Source organism: Cyprinodon variegatus, unplaced genomic scaffold (genome assembly GCF_000732505.1).
Source record: "Cyprinodon variegatus isolate N-32 unplaced genomic scaffold, C_variegatus-1.0 Scaffold407, whole genome shotgun sequence".
In the NCBI taxonomy this organism is placed as follows: Eukaryota; Metazoa; Chordata; class Actinopteri; order Cyprinodontiformes; family Cyprinodontidae; genus Cyprinodon; species Cyprinodon variegatus.
In genome coordinates this window covers 634555-659948 of record NW_015150860.1, presented here as the reverse complement: position 1 = coordinate 659948, position 25394 = coordinate 634555, and the positions used below count along the sequence as shown (strand labels likewise).

At 41.5% G+C, this 25394-nt stretch overlaps 1 protein-coding gene across 1 annotated transcript in view; it reads right to left on the bottom strand.

Annotated features, from left to right (window-relative positions):
* ep300 (E1A binding protein p300) overlaps positions 1–25394 on the bottom strand; it is a 36467-nt gene that overhangs the window by 2120 nt on the left and 8953 nt on the right. The window contains exons 4-30 of the mRNA XM_015387926.1: positions 23941–24223; positions 23456–23569; positions 23096–23344; positions 22539–22641; positions 22305–22433; positions 22055–22172; positions 21768–21951; positions 20881–20958; positions 20715–20800; positions 20397–20549; positions 19781–20278; positions 19437–19688; positions 19156–19354; positions 17737–17855; positions 14337–14576; positions 12628–12716; positions 11493–11603; positions 8907–8963; positions 8703–8780; positions 8494–8561; positions 7125–7275; positions 6723–6983; positions 6474–6639; positions 5001–5168; positions 4759–4920; positions 2283–2564; positions 79–2192 (exon numbers count right to left, since the gene is read on the bottom strand). Of these exons, the coding sequence (XP_015243412.1) occupies positions 79–2192; positions 2283–2564; positions 4759–4920; positions 5001–5168; positions 6474–6639; positions 6723–6983; positions 7125–7275; positions 8494–8561; positions 8703–8780; positions 8907–8963; positions 11493–11603; positions 12628–12716; positions 14337–14576; positions 17737–17855; positions 19156–19354; positions 19437–19688; positions 19781–20278; positions 20397–20549; positions 20715–20800; positions 20881–20958; positions 21768–21951; positions 22055–22172; positions 22305–22433; positions 22539–22641; positions 23096–23344; positions 23456–23569; positions 23941–24223 (6512 nt within the window). The remainder of the gene's footprint in view (positions 1–78; positions 2193–2282; positions 2565–4758; positions 4921–5000; positions 5169–6473; positions 6640–6722; positions 6984–7124; positions 7276–8493; positions 8562–8702; positions 8781–8906; positions 8964–11492; positions 11604–12627; positions 12717–14336; positions 14577–17736; positions 17856–19155; positions 19355–19436; positions 19689–19780; positions 20279–20396; positions 20550–20714; positions 20801–20880; positions 20959–21767; positions 21952–22054; positions 22173–22304; positions 22434–22538; positions 22642–23095; positions 23345–23455; positions 23570–23940; positions 24224–25394) is intronic.

Sequence of the window (25394 nt, the reverse complement as noted above, 5' to 3'; positions counted from 1 at the left end):
TGCTGCAACTGTTGTTGTTGCTGCTGCTGTTGCTGCAGCTGTTGTTGTTGCTGCTGTTGCTGCAGCTGTTGTTGTTGCTGCTGTTGCTGCAGCTGTTGTTGCTGCTGCTGTTGCTGCAGCTGTTGTTGCTGCTGCTGTTGCTGCAACTGTTGTTGCTGCAACTGTCGCCTCATAATCAGCTCTCGAACTTGGAGGCTGTTCAGATTTCCCGCCGCCGGCCCCTGGCCTTGCATACCTCGTCCTACTCCTTGCTGCTGCTGCTGCGGTAAACCACTGAGCATTGGCCTCTGCTGCTGCTGCAGCTGCTGGACCTGCTGTAGCTGAGCCATGGAAGCCATGTTGATGTTGGATCCTCCCTGCCCTCCCATGTGCATCCCCGGCTGCCCGACCCCTGAAGCATTCATGTTCACTTGTGGATTAACTCCTGCAATGACATTTCCAACCGGACCCCCTGCAGGTCCCGGTCCTGCTCCTCCTGGACCGGCATCTGGTCCACCCGGGCCCCCCTTGTATTTGGAGGCTCTCTGCTTGATGAAAGCAGCCATTAGCTGTGGATTGGACCGCAGGATGTTTAGAACCTGCTGTTTCTGGAGATCTGAGCTTGGTGAACGCAGGGTGCGAAGCAGCTCCTGTAGAGCCGTTTGGGGCATGTTTCCGCCTTGCTGCTGCTGAACTATGTTCATCATGTTGGGATGCCCCTGACCCGGTTGGTGTGAAGCCTGCTGCTGTTGTTGTTGCTGCTGCTGTTGCTGCTGCTGAGCCATCATGGCCTGATGGCTCATCTGGTTCATCAGAGCCTGCCTTTGTTGTGGCGGTATCCCTGGTCCAGTCCACTGCTGTTGCTGCTGAGGGTTCTGGATGGGAGCACCCATCCTCTGCTGCAGCTGCACCTGTAAGGGTAGGTTAGCCTGCTGAGGGGGCTGCTGCTGCATGTGCCCACCGCCGGGCATCATCCCCTGCAGAGCACCTTGCTGCTGATCCATGTGGGCCCTTGGAGCGGTCTGGTTTTGAGGCGGGATTCCTTGCGGTCCTACCATCCCTACGGGCCCACTGTGTCCCATGGGCATCTGCTGAGGTTGACCCGGTTGGTGATGAGGGTTGGACGGCATCAAGCCAGTAGCTGCTTGTCTCTGCAGAGCCATCTTCCTTTGGGCGTCAGCTACCTGCTGGATCTTCAGAGCTATTTCCACAGCAGCTTGTGGGGGCCCCGATTGGGGGGGCTGCTGCTGCAGTGGATGCTGGCCTGTGGGCTGACCGGGAGGTTGCTGGCCGCCTAAGTTTCCAGGCATTCCTGCCCCACCGCTCTGCTGGGGTGGTGTTGATGACCCGATAAGTGGTTTACCCTGGGATTGGTGGATCGGGGAGGAGCCAGGGGGTCTGCCAGCATAATTTGGGTGAGGGTTGGTCCCTGGGCCACCTTGCTGCTGCTGGATCTGAGGAAGCATCTGCTGCTGGTGCTGGGGAGAGTTCATAAGTCCCCCCGCCCCAGCGGCTCCGCTGCTCATCTGCTGGAACTGGCTTAGTGGATGCTGAGGGGGGATCCCTCCTTGCTGCTGTTGCGCTCCATTTCCAGGACCCCCTCCCTGCGCTGGCGCTGAAGGCATATTCTGAGTTGGGGTGTGGGGGGTTGGAGGTTGGGTACCTACTGACGTCGGTGTACTGGGCGCCGTGGCACTGTTGTTTCCTGGTGATGGAAGCCCTACCATCGCTCCTCCAGGAGGCCCCCCCGCAGGCTGACCGACCCTCTGCATGGTGGCCATCCTCCTCCTCAACATCTGAGCCTGCTGGAGCCTGTGCTGCAGCTGCTGCTGCCGGAGCTTCTGCTTGATGTTCAGACAGAACGGGACGGGACATTTGTTCTCCTGGCAGTGCTTGGCGTGGTAGCAGCACAGGGCGATGAGCTGCTTGCAGATGGGACAGCCACCATTGGTCTTCCGCTTGCAGCCCTTTGTGTGCTGAACGACCCGCTTCATCTTCTGACATGACGGGAGGGAGCAGTTGGCATTGCGACACTGGCAGGCGTGGACCAACGACTGGATGCAACGCTGGATGCTAAGGCGGCGAGAGTCACCAGGACTCTGAGTGGCCGCTGCAGACTGGTTGTTGCTATCATCGTCCAGGCCAAGCCCCAGTTTATCCATCTTGTGCTCATGGCCTTTAGTGTTGTAGCAGGTGATGCACAAGTCATAATCCTAAAGAAAGAGGAGAAAAAGGAAACTAATGTAGACATCTCTTTAATAAGATATTTTCTGCATTCCTCCCCAAAGGTTCATTATTCTTACCTCACACACAGTGCAGTGGAACCTGGTCTCCACATGATGTTTACATTCGTTGCAGGTGTAAACGAAGCGGTCCTGGCTCTGATTGTGGAGCTCCACCAACATGCACATGGAGCTCCACTTAGACCTCCTCAGAGAACTGAACTCCAAGTGCTTGTCACGGGCCAGGGTCAGGAAGGCGTCGCGGCCGTCCATCAGGTCACAGGCCATCAGAGGATCGGGGTCCGTGATGGGGGGTAGCGAGTTGGCGGTGGGGCCAGCAATTAGGCGGATGACAAAGAAAACCTAACAAAGAAAAATGGGAAATTTTTTTTAAACATTTATAGAAAGTTAGTAAGCTATTGGCCCATCTTCCTCAGAGTTTTCAGAGCACCTGCAGCACCTTCCACTAATCTCTATTCACTGGATTGCTGATAGCCTGAAAAAAGTAAATCCACCTGCCGCCATCTTGGTATTCCCCCACTCTCAGACATAAGCCTTAAAATTCCTACATGTGTACGAGGGGTGTAAATAATAATCGTTTTGTATCGATGCATTGATCCAACAGCCGACGATCCAATGCATCGACACGTCCGCGAGAGAGTATCGATTCATGTTTTTTTTCCCCTCTGGTCTATTTTTATCCATTTGCTCCTGGACGTAATTCTCCCTCCCGTGCTGCGGTGGCGCTAAACCTGTTTTGCTCTCCTACCTCACTTCCTGGTTATACTCTTACAGCAGTGTGTTGCAGTGAGCTTGACGCAGACATTTTTGATTTATGCTCAATATTGAAGCGTGGTCTGTGCTACACGCTGTGGGTCTAGATACGGCCGAGGCGCGGAGAGGAAGTGGGGGCGAGTTTAGTCCGACAACGGAGGGACACGAGGGCCAAAAAGAGTGGAGATCCAGGTGGAAAAATGGTCCCAGCGTTCTCGCGCACCTCGCTCTTCTAGCGTGTTAAACTTCACGAGTTGTTTTCCGCAATTTCGGTCATAAAAACTAAACAAGCCGGCCTCCTGTCTGCGGCACTGTCTGCAGTCAGCTACAACAAGCAGCTTGCTGGCTCTTGAAAGACGTTTCAGAGGTAATTTCACAGTCAGCTGATGAACTAACCAAGAAAATCCATATATTCACCGATGCATCCTATAGTATAATATATAGCGTAACATTAGTCTGACTATCTCCGACCAACTTGAAGACATTGACTAAATCAGCCACTGACATTGTGTCTAATGTTAGAAAATAGAGGGAAGAATAAATAGAAAGTAATTCCCTGTTAAATGTCAATGTAGTATTTTTTTGATTAAATGGATGATGATGATGCTGACGTTTTTGTAGTGTGTGGTATATTTCTCATTTGAAAAAGTCATGTGCTGATATATATATAACATGTTATACTGACTGAAAAGGTTATATATACATGTATATTTGAATGCGAATTCACTCTACATGTGAAAGTTACATTATTTAAGTTATTCAATCACTGGATAGTGTATGTTTGTATTCATGTGTGCATACATACTTGTATGTAAAGTATATGCAAATGATTAGATTCTTGTAACTATGAGCAAAAAACAAAATATGAATTTTATATTGCCTGTTATGTGATTTTTGCAAATGTAGAAACAGAGGCTCTTTCCAATTACAAAATCAGTTAATTAATTTAGCTCTATTGTAAATCTATTTCAGATTTAAAAGCTAATGCACAGACACAGCATAAAAGTATATGGCATCATTTATGCACAATTTGCAAATAGAAAAATACTACAGAATTAAGACATTTACTTGTAATTCAGACTTGATGTAAAATCTTAAAATTATGAAATATGCAATTACCATTATAATGTCAATACATGTACATCAACAATTTAGCACTTTTGGCACATCTGTATTATTATGATCTATTAACACATTAATTTTGTTTTGATGGATTTGTAAAAAAAAGTTTTACTACATGATTTATAGACTACATACTGACTATGCAATGTGATGTGTCAATTTTTTTTATATAAGTTAAAGTAATCTACTGATGCTATGAAACCGCAAGTGTGTATCAAAGTGATGAATTAATCTTTATTTTAAAAACATAAGCCCCCTGAAAATGAGAAAATCATTGTTGTTCGATGCTGTAGCACTCGTAATGTTTACATTGTGACCGGTCTAACTAGGTAGTCCCAATATGGCGGCTGGTGACTTCACTCCACCCTGTACTACCAACAGGCTATCAGCAATCTAGTGAATAAATAGAGATCAGTGGCACCTTCTACCATGTTTTCTTTCTAATAATCCTCTGAGGCCTCCATCTAATCCCTGCAGAGGTTCAATTAAACACAGGTCCCTCTACACATAAGCTGACTTCTAGAAATACACAACTGAATTAAATCAAAAAGGATCCATGGTTATCAGGTCTAAATGTAAAATTGAGTAATTTGTTTTAAACTAAGAAAAAAAAAAAAAAAAAAACTATGACATTAGATAAGATCCCAAAGTCAGACTGTACCTCTTTGTGTTTCTCCATGGTGGCGTAGAGTTTCTGAGAGAGGTCATTGGAAACACTAGGCATCCCTGGTTTCTTCTTATTGGCTCGGCTCAAGCTGCTCTTGTTCTTGTTCGCCTTTTTATTGTTCTTCTTTTTGGCATTCTTGCTGTCTCCTTTAGTGGCCTGTGGATGTTGAAGTGAAGACAGAAGTCAATGCACGTCCTGAGGAGAAGAGGCAAGAAGCAGATTCTGGCTCTACCTACATCTGTGCTTTCATTCGAGGTGCTGTTCTCCTCCCTCTTCCTCTCCTCTTCCTCCTGCTCCAGCTCCTTGATGCTCTCCTCCAGTACATTGGGCCAAAAGTCGCCCTCAAAGTACGGCAGCTCCTTCGCACTCGTCAGGCGGTCTTCTGTTGCCTGCTTGAAGATGTCCTAGAAGACCGAAAGAAAAAGCTGCTTCAGCAGAGCTTCAACACTGACAACCTCTTGCAGCTCAATTTTTAGATTGTGTGACAAACTTCAGTGTATTTTATGTGATGGATCAATGTAGTGCAGGTGGTGTTGGGAAGATTTTAAATTAAATATGCTTTGATCTAAAACATTGCATCTGTGGTTTTACATTAGGTCTCATTGTCCTGTGCAAAGAGGAACCTACGCTCCAGCCTCTTAAAGTCTTAAACAGCTTCTCCATTCTTTCTTCCTTAACCTTTATGTTCATCTTCCCAATTGGTTTAACCAGACACTCCGTCTTGGTGGAAGAAGGCATCCCCACAGCATGATGCAGCCACTACCTGATCATCAAGGTTATCAATCGGGTTGAGGGATATCCAAAATATCACACCATGTTCTGATAGTAAGAAACACACTTCATACTTGGCAATCATTTTTTTTAAATGTTGGCAACATTTTTCTTAAGGCACAGGGTTCTTTCTTGTTAAAAGCAAAAAAGTTAAATCATTTGAATATTTCAATGCCTTATATTTGGACAAAACAAATAAATTAAATTACTAAGGGAAAAATAAAAGGATTAAAAGTATGATTCAACTCAATAGAGCTTTAGAATAATCATAAAAAAATAAATTAGACCAAAATGTTTTTACATTACAAACATTAAAAACTGAAAATATACCTTGCCGCACCCATGTACAATATCCAGGGATTCTATGAAACATTTTCGTTAGCGAACAACTTTTGCAGCAAGGTAGGTTGCTATGAAAACGCAGCTTTTAGTTCTTTTGCTCCAATAATCTGGAATAAGAGCCCAGAAATCTGTACAAGCACTGAAACCCTAAGATGTTTTAAAACGAGATTAAAAACGTTACTTGTTACATTTTTAGCCCAAATTTCCTGCAATTCAATCAATTTTTCATAATTAACTTCTTTTAATTTATCATTTTTACTCATTGTACTATAGAAATAAACTTGCCTTGTCTGGCAAAATGACCTAATAATATAAGCTATGCTGCCTTACTTTTTAACGCTGAAATTTTTAGCTTCTGTATTGATCCAATAATATTTGTGTTAGCATTAGTGCCCAATGCCTTCACAACTGAATGAGGTTGCAATAGAGGGATTTCTTCCTTTGCTTCACTGTTAAGTAACCAAGTGAACAGTTGGATGATGAACACTTTCCTGTTTTAATTCATTCCACTGTACAATAGACCAACTTCTGCATAGCTGCTTATAGTGAAAAGTTTGATTTAAAAATGATGCTACAGGATGAGTAGAAGGTATCACCTTGTAATCGTGGACAATTCTTTCAGAAACGGCCTTGTCCAGCATCTTCTTGTACCACTCCTGCAGACGTTTGGGCTTTGGGATCTTCTGGTCCAGTGGGTGACAGTGGAAGATGTAATCATCCCCCTCACTGGGGGGGCAAGCCCAGATGTGTCCCGTCGTATACCTGCGATTAGAAAAGACTTTGTTTTTATTTACTGATATAAAAATACACTTCTTGTATTTTCAGAAACACTTGTTTTTACTTACCCCATTCTTCTGACGTATTCCAAGTAGCCCAACAGGATCTCATGGTAGACGGCCGTCCTCAGGTGTCGAGGTCTAAAGAAGTGTACGCTGTCCAAGTAGGAAATGTACACCCGTCTTTGATTCGGCGGTGGACAGTCAGAGCCGTACTCTTGAACATGCATGCCGAAGAAACACACATCAGCTCCGTCGATGTCCTCAAATGCGAACAGGGCTTTCATCCGGTACGGGAAAGATTCGGCCATCTCTCCATTGTCTACAAACCTGGAAGAAAACAGCCGGGGAATTTCAGGAAAAGACAACACTAAACTGAAGCAAACCTAACTAATCATGAAACACCTTATAATCCAGCCATTAGTAGTTAGCTGTCTTTATGTATGAATGAAGAAAAATAAATCAACTGACCTGGACTTCATGCCCGGCTTGACCTCAACCACTTTGTCCGAGACGTGGACCACACGGACTGTAACCTCTCCTGACTCGGGGTGGCTCTGCCGTTTGAGGTAGTCGTTCACTCGCGTCTCCAGATAGTTCCCCAGCTTTGTCTGAGGAAGTCCTGAAAAAAAAATCAATCACACCAACAAATCAAAGGCTGTTTCTCACCACACATGCTCTGGCTGCTTGTGATCTGAACGTAGCATGAGGCTAACTGCAGCGAGGGCTAACTTTAGCCCGTCTGAAGCAGCAGTCTCTCAGTATAGCCCTGTGTCAAGTACCGCTAGCTCTGATGGTGTCTGCCTTGTTTTATTTGGCAAAATGTTCATTTGATTTGTGTCTGTCTGTTAATCATCATTCCCTCACTAAATAAAAAAGTAATGATTTATTATTTTATTATTTATATTACTATTAATAGCAGTAGGTTAAATGCAGCTCCAGACTAGCTTTGAATGTGGTGATGTCCCGTACGCTTCTGTTCCAACCGGCCCAGATTTATTCAAACATTTCCTGGTAAAGATAAGCGGAAACCAGCATGAAGGTCTAGATTATGGTGGATTGAAAGACAGTTCTATCAGTCTTTCTCATTGAGTCTGGATCCTCTCCTGGTACTGTTCATAAATCTTAGGTCTACTGGTCTCTAAACTTCACATATGTAGGATGTGTTTACATGATTGTGTGTCCTGTGTCTTTGTGCCAAACAACAATCAGCCCAATGACTGCTGCAGAGAACATCTGTACCAACTTCAAAATCAGCAAATAATCCCAGATCCTGGAATTTATGATGCTTATTTTGCACCACAAAGCATAAACATGGAAAAATATTATATCCTTTTTTTCTTTTAGAAGTACTACTTTCTCTCTCTTCCTATATTTGTGAGGACACAGACAGTGGCAAACATGCCTTTTTCTAAATCAAAGATTTGAATCCCATCCCTCAAAAAATGCTGATATTTAGTACAGATAGCTGTGGGAAAATATTTTGTCTTGTATCAAAAAGCCCTACGATCATATTTAAAGTTAAAAGAAAACATTAAATAAATGCTGAGGATATTTAACCAGGATAAAAATGTAGAACATCCTAATTTACAGAGCGAAGGAAAATCTGCCCCTGAAACAAAGTCAGGTTCATGAGAGACTCTTGCTGTGGAAACAATCATCTGGATGCTAAGCACTTTAGCTTTTTTGCTATGGGAGTGATGTTTTGCTACACTAATAAAACAATTCTAAGGCTTTTAACATACATTTAACAAGGGGACAGGATCATATGCATATAGCAATGCATGTTGCCATTTAATTCTTTCATACCACCCAGGGCGTGTCTGGAGAGTCCACTTACTTTTGGCTGCATATTTGTTCTCTTTTCGTGTCTTGTTGGCTGTTTTCAGACAGTTGTCACAAACAAAGCTGGAAATGAACACGAAATTAAAAAGAAAAAGTTTAAATTGGCTCTTAAAATAAAAAAAATAAATAAAAAACTTTTCAATAATTTCTAAGGACAAATAAAGATGTCCTTATTTTAAAACCTTAGTGGAACCGCCTCCTTACCCTGATGGCCATATGGTGTCATTATGCAGGACGCAGATCTGGTGCATTTTACGACCGCAGTCGATACATTCCACGAGTCTGAGCAGAGAGGAAACAAAAGTCAGGAACTAGACAGAGACGATCCTGACTGGACGGCTCGTACTGGGACAAGTCCAATAAAGTTAAACAAGAACAACAGAGTGGGGAGCCAAGAGGACTACATACAGCTCAGGGTCAAGGGTGTCGTTCTTCTTTTTCTGGAACTGGTCTTTATTGATAGACCTGTGGGAATGAAGGAATTATATGTGAAGCTCGGCTGCATAATATCAGTCATAAATAGAGCAGACTGCTCAATATCCTGAATATTACAGAAAATTTCAGTTTGGTGCATCAATAATCTAAACACATCTGAGCTTTTAGAATGACGGGTACATGTTGAAATTAGTGAACTGCAGTTAAATCATTAATTATTATGGTATTGATTTTCCCCATTGATATTTTTAAAGCACCACTTTGTAAATTTTAGCAACCATGGGCACTAGAACTAGAGGGTGTCTACAAATGCAATTTACAGCACAAAATGAAACAATCTCCCTCTGAGTATTGAAAAATGCTAATAAAAAACTTTAATAAAGGAGATTAAGAAGTAAAGGAGTTACTGGTTAAAAAAAAAAAAAAAAAAAAAGGCTACATTCTTCTTTTTAGATTAAATCCTACATCAGGGTACCAAACTTATGTCTGATCTGTCTATTTGGCAACAACAACTTTTATTTTAGTGACCTCTTGTGTTTAAAGGGAGCTCAGATTGCTGTAAAGTGGCGCTCTGCGTCACATGACCTCAATCCCTTTCACATTACATAGATACGTTTTTGGGAAGAGCAGCCTGCACGGAGCACTGATACGCAACAAGGGCTGCATATTGACCGAAACAATCATTTAACATGTCTTGAATTCAAATATTAGGGTCCAAATTTAGACAGTGTTGCTTAAAGGTATTGTTTTATGACCAACTACTAACTTTTTTTTTTTAAACAGTGCAGTCACTTAAAAGGTTTCCATCAAATTAAACGCTGCAGTAGAATGATCTCCTCTGCCGATTCAAAGTACATGAACCAGGACTTTAAATGCTCTGACATCACTGGGAACAACTTTTAGATTCATTTAAAACGGCTTTGACTGTACGATTGAATAGCGTCGACAAAAACTGTCATAAATACTTGGCTCGCCTGGTTTTAATTATTAGATTAATGAATAATAAGAATTTTAATATAATGATTCTATCAATGTATCACAGATTTAAATCATTATTTTCTACACCTTTCTCTGTCAACTGGTCAACACTGCAGCTAAAGCTGGAGATGCTCGGTGAAATCAACAATATTCAGATTGAGCAGCCTTACTGGGATTGGATGTTAGTAAATTTAAAGTTTGATCTTCGTTTGACATCATAAATAAAGGATAAATGTGGAGGTTTAAAGCTACTAAAAGGAAAGACTGAACAGAGTAGGAAATGTGGCTATTTTAACCTTTAACCTCTATTGCTTAAAGATACCAGATAACAAAAAAACATCCAAAAAAGGCAAACCGTGCCTTTTGTGGTTGTACACAAAATATGATAACCGTGAGTATAAATATTACAGAATCGCAACATTTCCATAAGCTTAGAAAAATAGTAAAACATCTTATTTAATTTTAAACAGAAAAACACATAACCCCTAAAGCATCGATACCTTTATGTTTAAATGTTTTAATATTTTTTACTGTTCATTTACTGATACAGAACTAGACTAAGCATTGACCAAATTTAGCCAAAGTTTATTGTAAAGAGCTCCTGTTTGCAGGCAGCTATCGGCTGGTTCATCAGTAAGGATATCTGTACCGGTGCTAGCCTGCATTCTACAGCTAAACAGCAGACCATCTGTAGCTAACTAACCATTTTAAAAACACTTGTGTCTTTTTTAATAGAGCTGCCGCTACTTATCCTCCACACAATGACCCACTGTTTTTTCGCAAACCAAAGTTTTTCCCAAACAGCCAAATCAGTCTTTACCATAAACGGAAAAAATAAAATAGGAACCTCCTTTAAACCAGCTTATCAGAAGAGTGCGGCAGCTATTGGAGAGAGGAGACATTAGGCTATGCTAACAGCTCTCTAAACAGTCTTGGCATCCATCTTCCTAAACATTTTGCATACCTTGATATTAGTTAGACAGTTGGTCTACTACTGACTCTACATTGACAAACATGCATCCCCTCTTTTATACTAGCAAACAACATCTTATTTGATACAAGAGAATATGAGGATTTTGACAAGACATTTTTGTAGCACTAGTCACTGTGAATAGTGAAGTCACATATCCAAATTTAAAGTTTTATTTTTACAGTAATATTTGTGTTTTTAAGGCTGTAATCCAGGCCACACCCCTTCATATGATGCCAAATTGTGACGTTCTTGTCTCTGACCTTAGTACATTAACAGCTGCTGATAATAAGCAGAAAGGCTACTGAATGGTTAACTATCCAACTGGACAAGCCTTTTCCTCACATCTAGTGAAAGACTGGTGTGTTTATTTACTAAAAAAACTGATCTATTAAAATAAGAAGATGGACTGGGATGCTTTATGTAGGGATTTAGTTGTGCATTCGCCTCTACCTGGTAGGACCTTTTAGGTTTTTATTACAGGAGTTCAGGTGAGGACCAGAGAGAAGGGTCTATACGTTTTTGTCTTTTTTAGCTTATATAAGCACAAACTCAGCTTTAGTTGGATCAGCTGCTGAATGTTGTTGTGTTAGGAGTGTGTCGGTACTCACGTCTGAGGCTGGGAGGGGTCGTCCCCCAGGGATACACTGTCGCCTTGGATTTCGTTGAAACACTTCTCACAGAAGTGGTACCTGTCAGCAAGAAGCCCATATTTTGGTGAACTACACCGTTCGTCATCAGCACAGCCAATCACAGAGAGGGAGCGAAGAAGCAGCCACCAATCAGGGCAGGGCGGGGCAGGGCAGGCCAGGGAAGCGCGCACACACAGGTGGAGGCAGGGAGGCCAGGGTGGGCCGTCGCCAGGAGGTAGCGGCCAATCGTGATGCGCGGTTTTTGTGTGGGCGGTTGTGTTTTGAGATTGTGCATTAATTTTGGAGTGGATGATTGGTCACACCAAAGCAGGCCAATGCAGACATCACAAGCGTTAAGAAAATAGGAAGGAGAAGGGCAAGGAGATAGATGGGGGGGGGAGAAGATAAAAATAAATAATAAAAAAAAAGATGTGTAATAAGTTGTTACAGATTGGACAGGGACAAAGATGGAGAGACAGAGGGGCAGGGGCGAATAAGAGGTAGAAAACAACCAACAGAGGACAGAGAGCCAAGGCAAAGCAAAGATTAGCATCAGACATCCAGTGGTAAACAACAACAACAACAAAAACATTACAGCAACATGAGAGAGCACTAGGAGCCGTGGGGCAGCAGGGCAGTGAGGATACAAGGCTCCATATATGAGAAGGTGAATGAGGAAGAGATAGAGCAACAGGGATCCATCATCCTTTCTGCCCATTCATAAAGTGGGAGCTTTTCCTCCGGTGGAGAAAACAAACCAACCCTGCTCCCAAACGGAAAGCATGAGGTTTTTACAATTTTATGCAGCAACAATGGTGCTGTGAACGAAGCACAGCTGGAGAAGAAAGGAGCCCACTTTATGAATGACTTCATGAAAATTAAAAACAGTGAACTATGAAGATGGTGATGGCGCCACGGTTAACATTTGAAGCCAAAAATTAATCTCTTCTGTGATTTCATTGACTGATGCTATGCTGCAGAGGTATATCTAATATAAAAAAGAACAACAAAAAAACAACAAAAAACATGACAGACTAGATGATCCCAGCAGCTTCGTCTTTATCTTTACAAAAGCAAAACACTCTAAAGGTAGTTTTATGCTGAAGGCTCTTACCTGTTCTGGTAACTAAAATATGAAGCATCGCGTTGGATGGTGCATAATTGTTTTCCATAGCAGCAAAGGGTTTGGGGAGAAAACTCGTACTGCAACAGGGAAGAGACAAAAAAAACATCTTTCATTTACTCTTCATTAAGAAAAATATCCCCCCTTAAAAACCTCTATATTTTATTTAAACATGTATTTTGTTTTTTAGCTAATAACTATTCGAGCTACACTATATTAGGTAAACATGGATGTCTCAGTCAGATTCAATTAAATTCAGGACTTTGAAAAAAAAGAGTCCTAGTTTGATGCTTAAATCTACTAAATCAAAGCTATTTTTAACACTTAAAAATTTGGTATCTTCAAGCCTGAGGAGGATTGAGGCTGAACTGAAAGCATTAAGAGCCAAAACATAGTGATAAACTTACACACGTTACAAATAAGTCAAATCGTTCTAAGAGCGGTATTATCTCTCAATAACTAATATCTTCAACCAGCAAATCATTCCATGTTGGGTTTATTTCATTTATATAAGCAGGCTTTCAGCTAGCAATGGGTACGGACATTTACTAAAAATATTAGAAATTGTACGCCCTGTATTGGGGATGTACGGCTTTGGCATGCCCTAATTTTCCCCAGTAATATGGTGGAATATCTGTCCCTGCGGACAATTTCATTCACGGGAATAAGCTCGCGGCGCTGTATGCAAGCAGGAAAGCAAAACTTTGAAAAGTTTATGAAAACTCATTGAAACCTGATAACTATGTAATTATTATTTTTTTTTCTTTCCTTTGGAACAGCTAACGTACATGACAACTGGGGAGGTGGGAGCGATCTGTGCTAAATCCGTAACAAATATCAAACAGATGCTGTGATTTTTTAATGGTTCTTCGATTTTTTTTTTCCAAAAGATCGATAAATGGATGTTATTGTGGATGACAGTGTGCTTATTTTGCCCTCTGGACATTTGCAACTGGTATAACTGCCCTTTGGCGCAACACACCTGCTCGTGTAACACATCGGATTACATTTACAAAATGTACTAAGATACATGAAAACATGACTGAATTAAGTTTCTGATTCGCTTCAGGGTCAGCTGTATTCTTAACAGAGTAGATACACAGAAAAAAAAAAAAGTCCTGGCTTATTTGTAGACAGTTTTTCAGTTTGGTCAGCTTGTTTTAAATGTAATCAAGTTTTACCTTTAGCGGTAAGTTTAAGTTACACTTTCTGATTTTTTTTTTTATTAACCTGTGAAACATAACATTGTACCTAAAGATGATCTGATATCTCCCTATGAAATTTCCCCCTCTACTCAAGCACACATGCTTCCCTCAGGACAAAAGTGTTGTAACTAAGAGAAAAAGCTAGCTACATTCCACCTTAAAAATGCAAGAAATAGCATTTCTGAGTATAAATTTCAACATTCAACAACACGCAAAGCCTAAAGATGTGATACACCAAGGTGTACACCTTGTGATATATTCCTAGCTAAAAGCCTGTATATAGGTACTCTGCTTGCAAGCTAAATTTAGGTAGCATTAGCAAAGCTAATATCCTTGATGAGTTAATTATTTTTTGTAGCATCAAAATAACTTGGCAACAATAACTTGATCTTAGATAAATGACTGATTTTCAACACTATTCTTTGTAAACTAGCAGTCAAACGTTGAGTTTTTAAGACCCACACAAACGATAAAAAAACAACAGTTGTGATTTACCTTCCTCCCACAGCAGTAGCCCAAGCCCTGCATAACAGGATCGATCTCCGACTCAAACACCTCGGCCAGTTTGGAGCAGTACTTGTAGACTCGAGACGTCTTTCGATTGTACAGCCAGGCGTTGTTGAACATCAGCCAGACGTCTTCGATGTACTGCCATGGCTCCTCGTACTGCCCTGTGTCCAACTTCCGCTTAATGGTCGACAGATCCATGGGGTTCTTGACGATGTCGAAGTAGTCCTGGATTGGGATGGTTGTCCATGTTAGGTCAGGTTGAGTGGTTAAGCAAAAGGATCGTCAAACATCGACGAAGGTTGGTAGCAGGAAGGCGACCAGCATCATCGGCATTGTTGACACAGAAGGCGGCATTGCAGGCAACCGACAGGACCAGAGTAGGGAGAGAAGAGGGTGCAGGGGGACAATGTTGTTGAGCGCTGCAAAGAAGAAGGTTCATGTGCAAACAGAGAGACATGACAACTTCTGCCCTCCAGCTCTCTGCTTTGCACCCAACACCTCAAATCTACCCATCTACATCAGCCAGAGGACCAGCCTGCCCAGTTTACAGCTGGTAAAAATCTTCCCAAAAGATGCAAGAAGATTTTAACATGATCATGCTGCAGCTGGGGCCGAGCATGTCATCATAAATCTCAATCAATTGGTCCTTAACAGTAGATTTAAACAGTTTTCTAGACAGCTGGATGGATTCTCTGCTAAAACCTAAAAGCAAACAAAACTTCCAATGATAAGCAACTGACCAGGGTGCAAAGCCATGAAAAACAGAGCAGCAGGCAGGAAAGCTAGGCTTTAAGCTACAATGCCAGCAGCATGAGTGCTAATGAGATGGCAGCATTCAGGCCAACAGTGTTGAGGTGAAGGAAATGCATCGATGGCTGGAAGCAGTTTTTCCTGTCAGTGCCACCCCCCCTCGCTTTTCCACAAAACCCTGCACCGTTTGATGGGGAAGCGAAGAGGAGGACGTTGAAAAAATAACTACTTCTTTTTAAGTTCCAACAACAGCAAGAAACTATTAGGTGTGAGTTTCATAGAGCAGAGTCCATCTAAGTGTCACCATGGCAACAAGAGATATTAAAAGACACTCATATCTGAATGGAACCACTCATACATACAAACAAGTGATGCATATTACCAAAACGGGCTGTAGAGACAGACTCCAGTTGTTATGCAGAAGAATAAAATGAATAGATCTAGAGATTTTCAAAATATTAGTGTGTCACTCGCAAGATACAGTGACAGTATTACAGTATAATAAATATAACAAATAAGAATGAAGTGTTCAAAATGCTACTTTAAAGTCTTGGAATAGATTATTATTAGAATGTAAACTGGTTTACTCTACCAAACTGATCCGTTGTAGCTCTGGCAGCATGTTAAAGGTCATTGCTGTTAGAAAGTGAACCTCTGCCTCATGTATTTTGCAGCCTCTAGAGAAGCGATTACTTCTGCCTGAATGCATGGATCTGTATACTTGCTGCAATTCTCTGTTCCTTTCTGTGTGTTCGTAAATCAACAGTTAGCATATTACCGCCAACTAAAGACCTGGAGCGAGACAGTCAGTGTTTTAATCCTAATAAATGTAATGTGACCAAAATTGAGTTCCTCTCCGATTTAAGAGCAGAGTTTTGCAAAATTCTGATTATACTGCAGATGCAATTAACTCTTTATAGGGCAAGTTACAGTTTTTCATCAAATTACAAATGGAGTCCCCCTGTCCCTCAGTGAGGTCTAGAAGCACAAGATCTATATCCAGCCGTTCAGCAAAGATCCTGCTACATGGCTGTGCATCTTATTTTGGCATTTGACCAATTAGATGAGCCCTTGAATGATATATTACCCACTTTTTCAACTTAAGTCGAAAAAATGTTAAGCCAAGAAAAAAAAGGTAAAAAGCTAATTGAAAAGTTATACAGTAAAGTAAAAAAAAAAATCATAATAATTCATAATCCTAGTTCACAATTATATATAGGTGTATAAACTAAAAAATGGAAGCGCCATTATCAGCATTAATGCCTCTACGGTCATGTTGGACCAAATAAAATGTGTTTCTTTCTCTCTCTGAGTGTTTTTCGTGAATTTCTTATAGAGGCACTTTTGTTATTTTTATTTATATATTCGGTCAAGTTGGCGTTTCTTGTTATTACTTTTTTTCCATTAAAATATCCATATTTTTTTTATGTTACTGCAAATAAAATGAAATTTAATAAATAAGTTATTTTTTCTTAAAATAAGTGAATTTTCTCTTCAATTGAGGAGGAAAGTGAGACAATTTGCCAATGGAACAAGATAATTTACATTTAAAATAAGAAAAAAACAATTGCTTTGTCTCATTTTAAGTAATTATCTTATTTTAAGAGTAAAAATCTCATTGATTTGGCAAATCATCTTATTAACCTTGTCAAATCAAGGGTAAATACACTTAATTTGGGACATTTTTATTGATTTATAGATCATTTTTGCAGTGTAAGGTCAGTAATGGCTTGAAATTTTGATTTTTTAAAAGTATTTCACTGTGTGCCCTATAAAGGGTTAAACTGATCAGTAATTATTTTTTTTCCCATTATATATATGCACATTGTTTAATTTGCAATGCCTAAATAAGCATGATAGGACCTTTAAATGACAACCAGGTTGGAGGTTATAAAGGTGCGGCTTTTACAAACACTAATCAAGTTCTTTTTTCCAATTCAGAAAAGATGGAAAATAATAACTCAGACGACTCTTAAAGATCTACTAATTTGCTCCATTTCCCAGCCAGTCTGAGAGAAATACTTCTTCTGAGGCAGACCAAGTGAAGGCTGAGTTTTTATGGCATCGCAGCATCTCCTACCTGAACACTGTTAAACCCTTACTGATGAGGAACTAATTCAGAAAGCTAGCAATGGTTTATGAGGATGGAAGAAATAATAAAAAACATGATAAAGGCAAAAAAAAGATGGATAAAAATAAAATAAATGATAAATAAAAGCATCTGGCTCGTGAACAAATTTTGGTTCCAATTAGTCACACTTTATTCTGATTAATTAGAAGAAAGTGTGCAGCAAACCACTTAAATAAATGCTGTATAGATTAATGTATATAGCAGAAGCTTTAACAGAAAAAAGTTCAATTAATGTTCATGAGAGCCAGAGCTTTGATTTACAAGATCAACAAAGCAAATCATACACACACAATCCTAAATATATCTTCACTTTCAGCATGCAGGGGAAAAGAATAGCAGCAAGAAGACAAAAATAAAACAAACTCTAATCTAAAGTAACAATAGCAAGGGAAAAAATGGATAAAATAAACAGAAATTAAAGGTATGCTTGGATGGAGTTGAAGCAAAATGGCAGCCAGTGCAGTCCCTTACCAGGTTAGTTTTGTTACTAGTTCGAATACGTACGGGTATTCCCAGTAACGGGGGGTCCACCGGCTGGCGGAAGGGAAGGGACTCAGGGTCCTGGCGGTATAAAGCCTCCAAGGTCGGCATCAAAGCCTGACGCAGCTCCTCTGGCTTAAAAACTGAAGAGAGAAGTGTAAAAAATTACAAAAGTCAGGACTTAAGTTAAGATGAGGGTTTCTGCAATGCTCCAGGACAGCACCCATAATACACATATGATATAGGAAGTACTGAACCAGCTATCCTGCCATGTTTAGGCGCATCTAATCTGAAAAATTTTCTTTTATTTTCCATCATATAGCTGAACACGTAAATTGGGATATCCCAGTTTAGGAAATAATTGTTGCTAACTCCAAACCAGATAAGCAAGGTTTAGCCTTTAAGCAACAAACAGGTTGGATCAGGATGTGACAAAGGATAAATAAGCAGCTTGCTATCACTTAAGTACAGTGGAGGATCTGTGATACAGAGCGAGTGCTTAACCTTTCAAAGCTTTGAATGCAGGGCGTCACAAGCAGATAAGACAATCGTCCAAACTTATGGCTAGCTAACCACAATAACGGTTCAGACACAAAATTGACATTTTTCCATGATCATCAATCCCACAGAAAACCAACAGGGTGAACTGAAGTGTCCGAAGGCGTCAGAACTCTAAAGAGATCATACAATAAAAATAAAACATCCATCCTCTTCAATGCTACAACATTATGAAATGTTATAGAGGTCTATGCATTTACGGTTTGTAAAAAAGGTTGCTGAAAGTATCACCTGCAGAGGTACCAATCGCTGTCCCATCAGAGATGTTAAAATTTAAAAAAGTATTTCACTTTATTTTTAACCACTAAATAACTATTTTCTATTTAAAAGTGGGATTTCTATAATCTTATTTCCCAGTCCTTAAATTAAAGGTATAGTGGTGGATGTTCTTTTTACAGGTGGATCATCAAGATAAGTGGTCTTCCTAATCGTCACCATTCTGTTATATGTTTACATAAGACTGTCCTACGTGCTCGTCGCCATTTTCACTTACCAGTGGTAAAAGAAAAAATTGCAAATCATCTTTTGGAAAGTAAGCTTGTACGAGCAATGCAAACAGCAACTTTTAAACAGAGCGTGCACGAGGAGAAATGGGCTTGTGAATGCTCTCGCATGCATTTAACAGGCTTTCCCTCTAGGGTACAGGGTTGTGCATGTGCATATTTTTTTTAGAAGCAGAGAGGGAGGGTCTTTTGACAAATCTGCGAAAATCCTCCACTATACCTTTAAGGATATTTTTGAAACCTTATAACAGACTGTGCACCACAAAGCTCAGTACCCATTGTAAACTATATGTCATCTTTATGCAGATTACAGCTCTAGAAATGCTCCGGTTTAAATTCTTCAATCTCTTCTATCTCCCCCCTGAAAGGAACCAGCACTTACTTTTCTTCTTGCTCTGGCTGCTGGCTGAGGAGCTGTTGGTGGCTGATGACCCTGATCCCTCCTCTTCCTCTTTGGGCTCCTTCTTCACCTCTGGCTTCTTGTCTTCACTTGCCGCTGCTGACAATGACCCAGAAGATGACGCCGTTGTGTCCATGGGCTCAGGTTTACACGCATCTCTTGGTGGCTTCTCATCCTCAGTCTGCAAAAGGATGATCGCATTAAGGTGGGAATTCTTCATTGATAATGTGCAACATTTTTAGTGAAAATGAGGACAATCTTACCTTTAGTTTGTCTTCATGCTTCACCTCAGACTGAGTCTTGCACATCTTCCCCTTACGGTTTCCCTCAGCGTCGCCACCTACATCCTCTTCCTCCTCTTCTTCTTCTTCTTTCTCGATCTTCATTTTGATGTCATCCTGACTAGAAGCAAGGCTCTCTGTGGGAGCTAGCTGGGAATTGCGGTCAGAACTGCTTGTAACTGAAGCTGGAGAAGGAACCTGTCCTTCAGCTGTCAGGGAAGGCTTAGGAGAGGACTAAGAAACAAGCAAATGAGAAGAGAAGAGTTTAAGAATGACAAAAGCAGCTTTTCTATTGTGGATTATTTAGGAGTAGTAGTTATGTTTACCGGAGTGTGTGGCAGCTGTGGTGCATGATCGTTCTGTGATGGGACGGAAGGAGTCGGAGCTCCTGAAGGCTCTGGAGAGGCAACGCCCCCAAGTGTCTGCTCTGAAAACTGATTGGATTTTTCTGAGTTCCCTGTCGGGCCTGATTGGACAGGCTGGTGCATTTGGGGAGTTTGCTGCTGCTGCTGCTGTTGTTGTGGGGTGGCAGCTTGTGGTGTGCATGGGGTCTGTGGCTGAGGGGTCTGAGAGCGGGGTTGTGCCGGCGGCGTCTGATGAGGCTGAGGCGTTAAGCTGCGAGCCGGCGAAGGGGAGTTTGTGCGGACCGGTGGACAGTGAGGAAAGGAGGGGGATTGGGTGGAGGTCGGATGAAGGTTGGACATGGGTCCAGGACCGTTGCCGTTAGAAGGACCAAAAGTTCCTCCAGAGCATGGGACAGAGGAGGCGGACGGTGCTGCAGGGCTGCTGGCGGGAATGGATGGAGGTGTAGACATCTGGTTCTGCTAAAGAGGATCAAACACAAGATAAATATTTCTGCATTAAATCACACGGAAGCTAATCATACATAAAGGATCAATCTTTAATTTCAGAAGATAAAAATCAAAGTGAGTGGACGCCTACTGAAGGCACAGAAGACTGGGCTCCTGGTTGGTTCATGCCAACAGGACCGGAACCCAGACCAGGACTGGAGACAGGAAACTGGCCTGGAGGAAGGTACTGGTTTTGTAGCTGAGCAGCACTGGGCTGACCCATCCGTGTTGCCCCCATACCCATCTGGAAACAAAACAAAGAACATTAAAATTCTTCAATTCAGGGACAGCCTCCTTTAAATCTCTTCAAGAAGCACAAACCCTCCATTTAAAAGTTCATTAGGTTTTAACACACCAAAATGGTTGTTTCTAAAAACATTACTACTTATTCAGAGACAGATATGCTAACCTGGTTCATTTGAGGATTGAGAGGAAGAGGAGGCGTTGACCTCTGACTCATACTCTGCATCCCCATCTGAGGAAACTGGGTCATTCCTTAAAAGAGAAATAAGGAATTTAAAATGCTACAACAAAAAGCTTTGTATCCATTAAGTACTAATTGCAAATTGACATACCTGCTGGGTTCTGCATCCTATTGATCATCTGATTTGGACCAGCAGGTCTAATCATGGACGGATCGGCATGGGGACCATCTGGTAGGATGACAAAAATTCAGATATCACTTCAGCTCTGAGGCCAGACATCGTTCATTTAAAATTTCAGTGATAAGTTAATACAATATAAAAATCTAAAACTAATCAGCATCCTGATTTTAATTATTTGTCAAATCCATTTGAGCCAATATGACGACGAGCTTTTAAAAGGTTGGTCCGCTCTGATGTGCTCTCCTCTTTAGCTCACCCCAGAGGTTTTGCAGAAAAAAACAGAAAAGTTTTTCTTTAAGAAAATTTCAATCTTAGCCTCTTTTGTTAAAAGCTGTTTCAGTTCAGGCCCAGAAGTGACTTCCTATCCTTCTCAGTACCTGTGCTGTAATGTGATGATAAACATGGGTGCTTGCTCAGCCTACAGGAGACTTATTAAAAAAAATGGACCTATGGGTTACCCATTTCTAGCTAGAGAAACATAAAATCATGTATTACCACATAATAGGTTCTGAAAAATCCTGATTTTAATCAAAACCTGTCATTTATTTTAAAGGAATTGCAATAAGGAATTTAAAGGAAATGTAATACTTGTGTCGCTAGGTTTAAAATATTTATTCCTTAACATGCATTTATTTCTCCCAAACTAAATACATTGGCTCGTTTTTCTATGTTAAGTTAATAATAAACAAAAAAGGTATTTAGAGGCTTTTTCAGCTATTTCTACCAGGGGTCCCTACAGATTTTCACATATATCAATCACTTAAATACAATTGTAGCTTTAAAGATGTAGCGGTTATCTTCATACAAGCAATTCCAAATCTGTATATCCAGAAATCAGGTGGATATTCTTTACTTACTGGTGGGTTGCACAGGGGGCACTGGGGGCTGGCCCATGCCAGGAGGACCCTGAGGGAGGCCAGAGGGAGGAATGCAGGGCTGGCCTGGCATCATGCCCTGCTTTTGGAGCCGTGTCCTCCTCTTTTCTTCCAGCTCCTTCTGGATTTTGTAGATCTTCTCTGCCAGAAGGTGGTAGTACTCCGCCTGGAGGCAGCACAGCAGGAGGGTGGGAGGAAATTACACAACACAAATAACAAACATCCCATCTACTGCACATTTCTCCATCCTCCATTTGAGGGATGCCTACCCTGCTGTTTGCCGACTCGTACATGTCTCCCTCTACTTTCCGAGCGTAGGCCACCAAATTCTCCATCCGCCTGTCCTTTAGCGCCGCGGGGTCAGGAGTTGGGAAGATGGCTTGGACTCTGTTCACACAGAAACAGAAAACAGATTTCCAAACAAATCTTTCTAACAGCGTTGAAGTCAGCTGAGGAAACGATCCAGATCTATTTTATGAGCTTCTATTTCTATGAAATTACGACATCCAACCGACTCACAGCTTGTGGACAAGGTGGTTGCGAAGGTCCTGCGTGATGTCTTCATGCCAGGACTTCCTCATCCCTGCAGCTGAAGGGGGTGTGGCCGTAGGCAAGGAGCCCAGGTTCCCCACACTATCGTTCATCAAACTGGGGTTGAGAAAGAACCAGACAACTTGTTAACATTTCAGACTATGCCAAGCTAATTTAGAATCTGTCAGAATGGTAGATGAGTGGCTGCAACGAAGCTCTTGCCTTTGTGCATTCATGCTGTGCAACATGGAATCCGGCAGCAGCGGTGACTGCTGGTTTGGAGGCTGCACCCCAACAGCACCATTCACTCCTATAGAGTTACCACCTGGTGTGAAGAGGCAAGGGACTTTATATGATCAGCTTTTAAAAACTACAAACATTAACCAAAGCATTAGGAAGCCAATAACTAGAAGGACAGTGATGCAAAGTCGGTTTGATTGATAGATAATTTCTAAGAAGAATACGAAATCAGACGATAAGCCTGGAGCAGAAACAACCTTACAAAAATGTTTAAACTCCAGCTTCAAACTTCCTGTTTAAACCACAGAAATGCTTGGATGTTAATGAGGATTCATGTGACTAACAAAGTAGTTAAACTATAATTGCAAAGAAATCAATATATGCAGTTGTCTCACTAAGTAAACTTTACTCTGTAGCTGCTTGACAAATATGCTTTTCTGCTCCATTATATGAAATCCAATAAAATGACTGTAGCAATATAACCGAATGAGGAAATTACTTTTAGAAAAATTGCTGCTAGAAATAGAAAATGAACTAACTCATTGGATTTAAAGTCCTCATCCCCGGCTGTCCCTGAAGGCCTTGGTTTGGCATGGCGGCCTGAGCCGGCTGCTGCTGCTGAGACATCTGGTTGCCCTGGTATGTCAGACCCAACGCGGCGTAGGCCCTCTCTATGGAGCTCGGATCGATCTGGTTGGGAGGGTTGAGACTTGGAGTGCTCGACTGGCTGCCTGGTCCCGCTCCTCCTAAAGAGTTCACTAAACTCACAGCTGCACTGTTGACCAGAGCTGCAGCGATGCGGAGGAGATAAAGGAAATTAATAGACGTGATTTTAAAATTGTGTTTTTAGTTAATCATTGCTCAATGACAGCAGTCAGGGTGAGAACAGAAACACTCACACTGCTGGTTCCTCTTGTCTCCAGCGTTTTTCAGCGGTAGGCATACGGGACAGTCGTGCCTCGTGCAATTCTTCCAATGCGAGATGATCTGTCTAGATGAGGCACAGTGTGCAACTGGAGGGGGGAGGCAGAAAAGTAGAAAGCGTGAGAGTCTTTAAAAGAATGACATGACAATGATAAGAGGCAGAAAGGGGAAAATATTAGTCAAAAGAAGGAGAGAAAGAGGCCAAAACTGAGAAAGTTCTGGTATGAGTCATTGAAGGCTTTAGAACTATGTCCAGATGGAGGCTCATTGACAGTGGAAGCAAAGTCAATTAAAGAAAAACCACAAACTGAGGAGAGAAGAACTCATCCAGATATGAAGAAAAAAAAATAGTAACAATCTAGTAAAGATACAAACACATAAAAAGTCCCTGAGCATCTTTACAAACAAACCCGTTGCTTATGCTACGACCAAAGCAGATGGTGCATTTTATCAAACTCACCCTGGCAGGACTTGCCAGCCTGGCAATGAGTCATGTGGTTCAGCACGTTCTTCATGGTGCGACAGTGGGGCAGGTTGCACGGCCGCACCTCCCCATTGGCCTGCTCCCTCCTCTGACACTTGTGCGCGTGGAGCAAGAGGACGAGCTGCTGCTGGATGAGCTTCCGCTTCTCGGGGTCGGCTGTGGGAGGCGTGGCCCCTGGTCCTACTCCCACTGCGTTCAGCCCAACCTGGGGCCCGCCGACTGATGCAGACACACCGCCAGACTGCTGCTGCTGAGTGGTCTGTGATAGAGAAGCAGGGTTATGGGCTTTAAACTGTAAATTAATTCCTGTTACAAAACATCTCTAAATGGTTTAGTTCAACAAATCAAAGTGAAGATCAACTTGCAGTGTTCTCTGCTGGAAATACTTGTATTGTCAGTGTTATAAAACAACTGGAAATTTTGTTTTGGTGCAGAGAATTCATCATTTATGCTACAGCTACTACTGAAATTTGAACTTAGAGTAAACAAACACTAGGGGAATCGGCTATCTACATACTTTCTGATGTTTGCAGATAGCATTAAATTAATAAAATCTTTCCCCATGTACTCATCTTACATGTAAAGCCATGATCAACTCCTACAATTAGAAAATATTTCCTCAGGGTCTGAGCCAAATGGAAAAGAGGATGACTGCAGCCGTGTGTTTTAACAATTCAATTTCCCTTCAACCACAACATACAGCATTAGCTAGAAACGAGTAGTATGGCCCATATTACACGTTACTATGGTTACACTGACTGCAAACGAAGTTGTAGGATTTGAGAATTTTCTAGAATAATGTATCAACAGCTTCATTGCTGTAACGCTGTAGAATATTTATGTGTAAAGCACAGATTTATTATATGGAGTGAGACAATAAAAAAGATAAATAAATCAATAAATGTTAGGCTAATGTAACTGATCTATTCTGGTGGAGCAATGCGATGATACACTACTGGGGATGCCCGGATACAACCATTTCATTTCCAATAAAATTATAATACTGTAGTTTTGCGTATTGACCGATACCCATAATAAATTGATACGATATAAGCACAAATCACACATAGTTTTATCGCCAATTCTGTAGTGCAGAATATTAGAAAATATTTTTTGTTAACTAAGCAACAGTCAACAATAAGTATGAGGAAAAACTGACCCAACCAATAGGTTACTAAACTTTAAACAATACTGGATAGAAGAGGAGTTTAGCACATGCGTAAATAGTATGAAAAGCCATTATCGGTGGAGCTCAGATTTGAAAAGTCACCATGACAATAGTAAGTGCCCTTTTCCCACCAATGGGAGTAAAGATTTAAATGAAAAAATGAAAAGAAAAATTTTTAAAAGACGGAGAAACAGTGCTACAGCCGCAAAGGAGAGGAAAGGGCTGGTTATCCTCCCCACAGCAGTGTGTCGCAGTGGGCTTG